We start from the raw sequence: 10,588 nt of genomic DNA, 5'->3' as shown, positions 1-10,588 counted from the left end.
TTTGACGTCGTTAGTCAGCAAGTGCTCCCCGTGCCACTTTTTCATGTGTTTCTCCAGGGTGCTGTAGACGCTGAAGGGCATCTGGCAGATGTCGCAGCGGTACACCTCCTTGCCGATCTGCCCGTGCGTCTTCATGTGGCGCGTGAGCTTGCTGCTCTGCGCGCACGCGTAGTTGCACAGCTCGCACTTGTAAGGCCGCTCGCCGGTGTGGCTCCGCCGGTGCACCGTCAGGTTGCTGCAGTTCTTGAACACCTTGCCGCAGTACTCGCACGTGTCGCTGCGCCGGCCCNCCGTGAAGCCCAGGAACGGGTCCTTCATGAAGTGCCGCGACGCCGCGTAGCCCACGAGCCACTGCGAGTACACGTTCTCGGACGGGATGAGCGCGGCGGGCGGCAGCTCCAGGTNGGGGGTTGCTGTCGCCCAGGAAATTCATGAGCGGGGACTGGGCCACGGCCTCGGGGCCGAGCGGCGGCGGGATGGTGAGCCGCGGCGTGAGCGAGCTGCTGGCCGGCCCGGGCTCCAGGTAGATGCGGAAGCCGTGCGTGTTCTGCGCGTGCTGCAGCAGGAACCACGCGCTGTTGAAGGGCTGCTTGCATGTTGTGCAAATGTAGCTGGAAGGCTCATCTTTACCTGGGGAGACACACGGACAGAAANCCAGAGTCGTGGATCCACCGGGCTCTGGAGGGCCGCAGCGGGGCCCCCTCCGAGCAGGCCCAGGCCGGTGACGTGCTGGGCGCTCTGCCAAGGAGGGGTAGGGGCTGCAGGGGGCTGGAGGGCTGAAGCAGCCGGCCCTGTGGGCAGGTGGGCCCCACACGGCCTCAGCAAGCAACCCCAATTCCCAGGCTCCAGCTTGCTCCCCATGAAGCAAAGGTGCGCTTATCCCCATGGTCTCGGAAGCCAAATGAGGCCGTGTTTGTGAGAGTGCCTGACGTCTGCGAGGAAACGGGGAGGTCACCACAACCTTAACGGTCCGGGCTTTGTCCACCAAGGCACTAGTGACATTGGACCCCGATGACCGTGTGTTGGGGGGAGAGGGGCCTGTGCACTGCAGAGTGTTTATAAGCAGCATCCTTGGTCTCCAGCCTCTACAAGCCCGTCACACTCCCTCCCCCAGTTAGAAGGGTCACAGAACTCTCCAGGTGCCCCCTGACCTTTAGAACCACTGATTAGGCAATATCTGATCCAAGGAGGTTCTAAAAACACAAGTCAAACTCAACTGCCTGGCAGACTGTTTTTTTAAGTGACATGGCTGATCCCCTCTGTGTCACTCGGGATTTTTGCTAAAGGACCTTCTAGCATTTCATACACCACACTATTCGCAAAAAGCACCATCACATTTAAACATGGATACGGAAAAATGAGGAATTCGTCATAAGAAGATCGCTGCTGTGTGACAGCTGCCCCCCATTCCTCCTATGGCCTCACACACACCCCTAACCACGGAAGTGGCCTCCGTGGGTCCCCGGGAGGGGGTGGACAGGGGGCCACTGGCCTCCATGAAGTCCGCTGCCAGAATGCTAACCAAATGGGAGAATGTCAGATCTGCCGGGGTGGTCAGACGAATGGTGGCAAGTGCGGATTTGTTATATACTGGCTCCGGTGACGTCGGAGGCAAATCGTAGTGGACACTTGTGGGCACCGAGCCAAAACAGTTACTGTCTGTGTCCATCGTCGGGGCCGTCGCAAAATGGAGACCGAATGTTTCATCCAGAACCCATCTTGTGGCCGCCCTCCTCACCCTGCAGGTGAAACTTGCTGCCTTTTCGGTATGAACGTCTGCTAATGCCTCCTATAAAGGGGCAGGTGCGGGCAGGCCCTGCTTTCCACCCTGAGGTTTGCTCGCTGGCCCGCGAGGGAAAAAAAGAATAAGACCTCACAGCCGCGATCTTGAAGAAACCCCTTTTGTTTTGAGAACTTTTCCTGTACCTGGAAGGCTGGCACGCTGCTATAAAGTATGGTAGCCGCATTCTCCCTGGTGAAGCCAGAGGTGCAAATGAATTTCCAGGCCCCACATCAGTAAGATGACGTAGGAATACAGTGGGGCGCCGATGGAGGAGACCCCCTCCATCTCAGCCTCTCCCCAGAACACTTAAGGACCTCTGAAATCCCACGCAGAGACTCATTTTTTGGTCTTGCCTTGTACGAATTGTTTCCAGAGGACTTCACGTTCAGCTGTAAAAGCCAAGCAACTCAAGGGCCCCATGCGCGGGGTCCTACACAGGGAAAGCCGGACGGCTTCAGGGGGAGGGGGCGACACCTCCCAGCCCCATGCAGTGTGTACGCGGTTGGCGCAGGGTGGAGATCCTGCCAGGCCACACATCCAGCTGGGCCAGAACACCCCCCGACCGGAAACCAAGGCATCTCTACAAGTTTGGTGTCCCCCAAGAATCAGCAGTGCCCTGTCTCCCGTTCCGCGTGCATGTGCGTGGCAAGGACGCCAGTGGGCAGGGGGAAGGGCAGAGAAGGGAATAAAAGAATTCTGAGGTTCGGCTTCACTTTGCTTTTAAAAACATCTCAAGAGGGGCGCCTGGGTGGCTCAGTCGGTTAAGCGTCCGACTTCGGCTCAGGTCATGATCTCGAAGTTCGTGGGTTCGAGCCCTGCGTTGGGTTCTGTGCTGACAGCTCAGAGCCTGGAGCCTGTTTCAGATTCTGTGTCTCCCTCTCTCTCTGCCCCTCCCCCGCTCATGCTCTGTCTCTCTGTCTCAAAAATAAAAACTATTTAAAAAATTTAAAAAAAACACACATCTCCAGGAGATCTTCTGAGGCAATTTTCTTTCTCCAGTGCGCCCAGTGGGTCTGGGCAATTCAGTTCCCCATGCTGGAGTCCCTGAGGAGAATTCTCCCTACCTGGAAAATGGCCTCCCAAGGCCCTGGTCCGCCATGTTTCTCCCAGGACGCCATTCAGCAGCACCGACCCTGGGCCTTCCCTTCCAGCACACGTCCCTCAGCTGACGAAGAAAACAGCATCTCCCATCCTAGCTTATTAGTTAATGTACTTGGGAGACCAGAACCCTTCGCCTCACACTGCCTCACAAGAGAGCGGGCCAGAAGCCATAATATTTAGAGTCCTACTGAAACCCTTTTCTAGACCAAGGCAGAATAAATACGTAATAAATAACAAGAAGATAAATAAAATGTCCCTCTCTGACACGGGAGCTAATAACGCAAATGAAGTGCCACATCCCACAAGGTCATAGATCTTCAAGTTAGAGAGCGTCTCTGTACCCTTCACCTTGGCTTCGGAAGCTCTAATTAATCGATTTACGGCACACAGCTGCTCTAGTTCTTCATGTTTTTAAGTGGGACCATCTCTTTCCCCCTCCCCTCCCACATCTCTTTGTTCATCGTCTTCATCTCCTTGGGCTTCAACTCCAGAGCACTTCCTATTCCTTGTTCTGATGGCCACACATTTTCTAGAAAGTTCCACCGCTGGTGAGGAATGGGGATATCAGAAGAAACGCAGAACTCCCTGCCAGGCCAGGAATAAAGACTGCTCTTCAGCCGAAATGGCCGATTAAAACATTTTTTTTTTTAGCTCAAAATGGCAGCTGCTGGGAAGCATGTAGCTACATGTTCTAAAGAGCTCAGATGTTTCCACTTCTTGTTTGAAAAAGAAAAGAAGGGGGTGGGGGTGGTGCAGAGAGATGCTGCTACAATTCTGGAGCAGCCAAAGGAGGGAGGTACCTGTCTGTAATTCAGCATCAGGTCGGGAAGAGCTATGTGTCTGTCACATCGGATCTCAGGGCCACTCTTCATGCGGGGGCAAGCTCACTCTTTTCCCACACCCCTGAACGAAGGGCTCTGGTTTGATTTCCCAGACTTCCCTCCGCACGAAGGCGAGACTCACTGCAAGCGATGTCCTTCCCGGGAATCTGAGAGCTTCTGACTTTTCTAAAACCTCGCAGCCCTCGAAGGCCCTCCCTACACAACTCTCCACGCGCCCCAATCTTTTTTTTTTAATAAAACGTTCATTTCCGTATTACCACGTCATGGTTCTCTCTTGCCTAGAAGTAGCCTTGAGCACCGGGGGCTGGCTGGCTTTTAACAAGTGAACAATGTCAGAAGTCTTTGAAGAGCCACTCAGAACATTTTTCTATTCGAAAACTCACTAAATATTTTACACTCGTGGCCTACCAGTCGTGGACAGCTCATTTTTTAAAATGCACTGGAAGACGCTCAGCAAGAGGGTCGGCCCACTCCCCTCCCCTTCCGGGGACCAGAGGTGACGACCCCCTCCCTCCTCAAGCTCAGGACTACCTGCCCAGAGGTGAGCTGGAGGCTCAGCCCAGGAGCGGGCGTTGCCAGCAGCCCAGACGGGACGCACTTCCCACCACGCTGCTGCTGGGCCTGCCGAGGTTCCGAGGGACAGGTGGACGCCTATATTATTCCAAAGTGACGTCAGACCTGGCCTAGAGACCTAGAAATGTCAGCTGCACTTGGATCACTAAATCAGGCTTGGCAACTGAGAAGCCAGGGCCCATGTCTGTCCGTGCTTGCTTCCTTCCTCAGACATTTTTACTCCTCAGTTAGCAGAAACGCAGACTGGATCTTCTTTGCTTTTAATGGCTCTAAAGGTGGTCCTTCTGTTTGTCTCAAATTCGAAACCTTCCCTTCCCACGAGCCTCAATGGCGGCATGGGCTCATACACCTCTGCCTTGACATTCGCAGCTCAGTGAGGTCGATCAAATCACCACCTCTCTGAGCCTTGGTTTCCTCATCAGTAGAATGGGAATAACACAGTTGCCTCCAAAGAGGGCTGGAGGTATCCGGTGAGACCCTGCATGCGGATACATGCCGTCGATCGTGCACCACTGTGCAGAGGTGTGTAGGTTTCGGTGTTTAGTATCCATCTTTATACCTGGCAGGTGCATGCGTGTTTCAGCGATGCCTTTCTGTGTAACTCCAGCAGTAATGAAGCCTGGGAGGAATTTTAATGCAGCCTGCCTAATGCATTAGAGGTTCCGGGGGAAGTGAGCACTTGCAAATGTCGAGGAAACATCATTTTTCCTTGCGACTCTTGGGAACCGACAGGCAACTGGGCTCCTGCAGATGAAGTGAGTCTCCCTCTGCTAGTAGGGGTTTTGTTTTGTTTTGTTTTTAATGAGCACTTAAATAACTGTTCCTCCTTACTCTGCCGGTTACTCGAATGACACCAGTAACGGTATCGGGGATGTTCAATAAAAAACACACCTTTAATTGAGTGATTATTCAACAAAAAGTCTGTAACTGAGCACGCTAGTTTAACAGGTCTCTCCAAAGGCCAACCGATACCATCCAAAGGGCACTCGCACCTGCGCGAGATGCGGTGGGTCCAGCTGCTGCTCAGAGGGGGGCCAGCAAGGATGCCTAACCTCCCAGCTTGAGCAGGGCCATGTTCTCCGAAGCCGGCAGCAAAATCAGAATCCGGCCGCCCGGCCGCAGAGGTCAGACCTGGGTCTTGGCTGCACACAGCCCTCCATGGTTTGGAAAGTGCTTTACAGCTGGTTTGGTATTTCTGCATGCGTTAGCGCATCGCGTCATTACTCACACGGCCTCCGAGGAAGGCCAGGCGAGGGCTGCGTCCAGCCAGCACGTGAGGGCCTGGAAGCTCCGAGAAGCAGGGAGGGAGGGCCGTGCCCGTCCTCAGGGCTCCCGACCCCAGGCTCGGTCCCGGCCGTCTCTCCAGCATGTGGTGCCACCTGAGGGACGGATCCTTCTCTGTACGCTTGTCAGGGCCTGTTTTACAATGAAAATGGCCAAAAGAGAGGTTCTCCTGCCATATGGTGTGTCCCTTCGGTGAAGGGTTCCAGTCATTTTAGGAAACCCACTCGGGGCCACCCCAGGCCTCGCTCCTGGAGGGAGACGTTTCACAAAGCAAGTAAGCCCCTGGGGGGCAAAGACCCAGGACCCAGATGCAGGGGCAGGAGGCCTGATCCCAGGGTCCCCCTTCCCCTCTCTGGACATCAGTCTGTCCAGTCCCCAGGGAGAGCACTTGGGTCACCAGCCAACCACCCGACCCCCCTCCAGCATCTGCAACTGCTAACAACACTGTCCCCACAGTTCCAAAACCATAATAATTATCACCACTCTTACCCCTCAGATGTGCAGACCCCCTTCTTAAGTTTAAATACAGTCTCCCCTTTCGTGATCCAAGAGAAAGTGGGCTGGCCACCCCAGCGGTATTTGTAGGTTTTGTGTTTGTACTATTTCCGAGCACGGCCATCTACAAAATCTATAACCACCCCTGTTCATTCTGAACGTGCTCTGTCAAACCTCAGCCTCACGGAGCAAGGCGGCACCGCTATGGGAGCCATAATGACAGCAGTAACTTAACCGCCATTAAATCCTTACGTGAGCCTGCCCACAGCTAAGTAGAGCAGGACCTCACCCGATGTTCCAAGCAACCCCCCAACTAAGCACCGTCCTGGGCACCGTGTCACAGATGAGGGCTGGAAGAGAGAAGGCAGTCAGCCCCGCGGCGCGCTCTGGAGCTACGTGCTGACTGATAAAAGCCCGGTCCAGAGAGAGAATGTACAGACCGCGGCCCCGGGCCCAGTAACCTGGACATGGTAATGGGAGGCTGTGCCTCAGTATCTTACCTTTCGGGCCAGCCCATGTGCTAACTCAAAAGTGGAGACGTGGTGCTTTGGGCTCGCCCTGCAGTAACTCGATGAAATCATGCTGATCAGGCAACAGATGCACTTTCTTGGTGCTGGTGGTGGTGATAAACGCCATACACCATTCCTGTACGATCTCCCAGGTACAGCTTCACCCTCCCCCAGCGCCCGTGGCAGACATGGCCAATCTATCCCCGCGCTCTCCCCTCCAGGGCTCGGAATCCTCTCGACCCTTGTCACCACACACACTGCTTCTTGTCGGTGGCTCCTGGGACACAGAAGCCCGGGAAATGGGGGGTCAGGTAAGGCGGGGCTGAGTTAACTAGGTGGTGCTGGGTGTCCCGCTGAGAGCAAGAACCACACTGACTCTTCATTCATTCACTGCACAGACAGGAGCTGCGCACCCTTGATCCACCAGGTGCTCTCCCGGGGTGGCCAGAGCCCACACAACACCTGCTGCCCCCTCTCAGTCATCTGATGAAGAGAACGAGCCGTGCCGGGCAGGCAGCCGTGGTGCCGGAAGAGGGGAGCACGCACGGGCTTGGCTGCATGTGGTTCAGAGCCTGCATCGTGAGGCCCCAGTCTGCACGGCCCCGCTTAGTTCTCATGCTACACACCGCAGCCATTTATTTGCAGGAGCAATAAAGGAGGCTGGGAGGCTGCTCAGAGCCACATTCCTGGCCCTGGGTTGTTTATTTAAAATTCCTCATCTGGGCTGGAGTCCAAGCTCCCTGAGGACAGGGCCCGCGCTGGTCTTGTCCGCTGCTGTGACTATGCACATGTGCTTCAGAACTGCGGGTGGCCCACACAAGCCCTGCCTCCTGCCGTCTGTCTCCTTGAGGCCCGCACTGCCGACCGCATCGCCGCCAGGGCAGGGGCGTCTGCCCAGGTCTGGGTGACCCCGTCCCGCCCCCACAGCCTGTCCTCCAGGGCTCAGCTCAGCGTACAACTCGCACACCATTTGACGGGCACACGGAACAAAAGCCCCACCCAATGCGTCCTGGCCTCTCAGCACCTAGCACCCGGCCCGCTGGGATCTCAGAACACGGACGCGGGGCCAAGGCCGTCACTTCGCCCCCTCTCTGAGCCACCCTCAGCAGAGCGGACGAGCAGGTCACCCGTCTTCCCACGTCACAGGGCTCACGGCCCCTGCTGCCCAGGGGGACGCCTGAGGCACTCCGCCTTCAGGATCCGGCCGGACCCCTGCCCACCTGTGCACTGGCCGCTCACTCCCCTGGTCCTCCCCCTTGTGACCACGTGTTTGCACGCCAGCTTGCACCCCTCCTTCCCGTGCCCACAATGTCTGCCTCTGCTTAGAGAGACCTTACACAGGTGGGAAAACTCGGCGCACCCTCTCAGCGTTGGGAGACAGTCCGCTGACCCTGTCAGCGCCCTTGTGGCATGGCTAAGCTGTGTGCTCCCTATGCCTGGAGTTAACTCAGGCCTGGGCGAGTTAGCTCCAGCCTCCCGCACAGCCTCCATCGTTCCCCTAGACAGCCAGCCTGGCACAAAAACACCGGTGAATCTTGCTTCGAGCAAAAGAGACATATCTGGGGAGTTAGTGAACCCAAGGAAATCTATCGGTGTCCCAAATGCTCTAGGGACATGCCCTTCTTCTTCATTCATTCTCTACTCAGTCGTCATGTACCAGGTGCCGGCCCGGCAGGCACTGTTCAGAGAGACTGGCCGTGACCCCGCCAGGGGTCCCTCCAGGAAGCTGCAGGTAGGGGACTGGGGATGAAAAGATGATTTCAATACCATTTAGCCAGCTGCCCCTCCTCACCCACTCTGCGCTACAAATGCAGGACCCATCTGCTGTGTGCCAGGCCCCGTGCTGAATGAAGGGACACGGATATGCACGTCTGCCCACGGGAGCCCGCAGTTGAATGCAAGAGTTAACGATGCCACACATTTCTAGTAAGGCTTCAGGCCACAAGTAGAGGCTGAGACCCGTGGCAGAGGACCCAGAGGAGGGAGAGACTGACAGCGTGGGAAGATGAGGGAAGACCTCTCAGAGGAGGAGGTCATGGAGCTGAATTCTGGAGGAAGAATGAGTCTATCTTGCAGACAAAGGGGAGAGAGGGTGTGCCAGGCAGAGGGAAAGGCATATGCAAAGGCATGGAGACTCAGAGGCAACGCAAAGGAGATGGGGCTGGATCAATCCGAGGAGGCTCTGCAAAAACACCAAGAAGCTGAGCCGGCTACAGATCAAATTCCGTGCTGTAAATTCCATCACGGGGAAAACTCTGACGTATTTCTTTAAAATTAGCAAGATTTTCAAACCCACATTCAAGGCTTACTTGAGTCAAAAACTGTTCCATACAACAAAATGTCAGTACAACCAACGGATGTAGGAGGACCCCTAGGAGGGCTCTTTTTGAGACAAGATCCACCCTTCCCANGGGGGGGGGATGCAAAAAAGAAATTTAAAATCCAGTCTATGAGGACCACTGGCCCAGCAAGGTGGCTTCCAAATCGCTCTCTGCAGCAGGAATTCTACCATTCCCGCAAGACTCTCATCAGAACAGCCTCGACCTGTGAGCCAGCCTCAGGAACGGGGCGGTCCAGGCTCTCAGTGGAACAAAGTATTAGAACTCAAAGACAGCTGCAGACACCATGCACCCCAGATCCACCCCCCCGCAGTCTCGATTTCAACTGCTCAGTTCTGTGGTCAGACCAGGTGTGCATTTCAGGCTCAGGAAACAGCCACCCAAGCCCTGAAACAAAGCAATACTGCTGACCACAGGGACATCTCGGGGAAGGGTGAGAACGGCAGTGTTTGCTAGTAAGATGGAAGAGCCAGAGGCAGAACACACACACAGGGTGACTTGATATGTGGCAACTCACTGATGGCATTCTCAAGAAACTACGGCACATTCCTCGAGATCATCTTTATAGAACTCCCTCCCTCCCTTTGCATAAGGCGCTCAAATCAGCTGGAAATAGTATGTCTTCCCCAAAATAGATGGATGCGTCGTCAGATTCCCTTGAAACCCTTCTGTAGACTTCTCTGGAAAAGACCTACGCCAGCGGGCTGCGGTGGGCTCACAGATAAACGTACTGTGGTGATCTGTTCCCCCTCCCCGCCCCCCAGCCCCAAACATGAGGTTTTCTGAAGGGATTCCGGCACTCCGGGGACAGGAACGCAGCAGAGAATGTGAAGAGGAAGGGTGGCACAAATCCTCCTTATCGTTTAATGGAAAAATAAAGACTGAATTAAGAAACAAACAGGAAAGAGGGGGGAAAAAATCGAGGCAGGCGCTGCGGGTGTGTGCGGAGAGCCGGTGTGAGCAGGCGTGTGCACACCTCGTGGTGTCTCACACACGCGTTCCGGCTGACACAGAAGTCTCCCTTCTCCATTATTCATGACTTCCTTCACCAGGCAGGAAGAAGCCTTCCTTCCTTTCGTTAAATCCACAAAAATCTCCACATTCCACCCCAAGAAGTATTGCAGGGGCAGTAAATCTCGTTTTAATGGAGTGTACGTTTAGCTCCGAGGAGATAATTGACGTTATGGAGAGCCTCGACGCCGAGTTATATAGGTTAGCTAATGCAGAGGGGACTCATTACCGACACACTACAAACAAGTAGTAATATATGTATATTGTTCAGAGTGGCGTTATAGCAAAAGTGTTCCGGTCCACGGGGATTGATAAAACACAAGAAAACAGCAGACATGCACTTGTAAATTTGTCTCATTTGTCTCTGAAGTTAAAGGTTATTCCCTTGTTCTGAATTTGTAATAAAAACATGCTAGCCCAAGGTTTGTGGAGAATGTTTGAATATTTAAATTGTGTATAATGATAGGCAATTATAGGATAAAAAGTGGACCGCGCGAACAGGGCAGCGCTGTCTGGATGGCCAAGTGTTTTCCCACCAACGAGTCATCCGTCTTTAATGTGCCGCCGCCCCTCCCCCCTTCCAAAGGGCTGCAGGGACCGTTACCCGGTGCCACCGCCCCTAACCGACAACCAGCGACGCTTGGGTTTGCC

At 54.8% G+C, this 10,588-nt stretch overlaps 1 protein-coding gene across 1 annotated transcript in view; it reads right to left on the bottom strand.

The window, feature by feature from the left end:
* Window positions 1-10,588, bottom strand: part of BCL11B (BCL11 transcription factor B) — a 109,425-nt gene that overhangs the window by 29,908 nt on the left and 68,929 nt on the right. The window contains exons 4-5 of the mRNA XM_077780828.1: window positions 398-630; window positions 7-351 (exon numbers count right to left, since the gene is read on the bottom strand). Coding sequence (XP_077636954.1) covers window positions 7-351; window positions 398-630 — 578 coding nt within the window. The remainder of the gene's footprint in view (window positions 1-6; window positions 352-397; window positions 631-10,588) is intronic.

This window comes from Crocuta crocuta, unplaced genomic scaffold, assembly GCF_008692635.1.
Source record: "Crocuta crocuta isolate KB4526 unplaced genomic scaffold, BGI_CrCroc_1.0 scaffold299, whole genome shotgun sequence".
NCBI classification, from domain to species: Eukaryota; Metazoa; Chordata; class Mammalia; order Carnivora; family Hyaenidae; genus Crocuta; species Crocuta crocuta.
The sequence above is the reverse complement of the archived record's forward strand: the minus strand, read 5'-3'. Positions and strand labels throughout refer to the sequence as shown.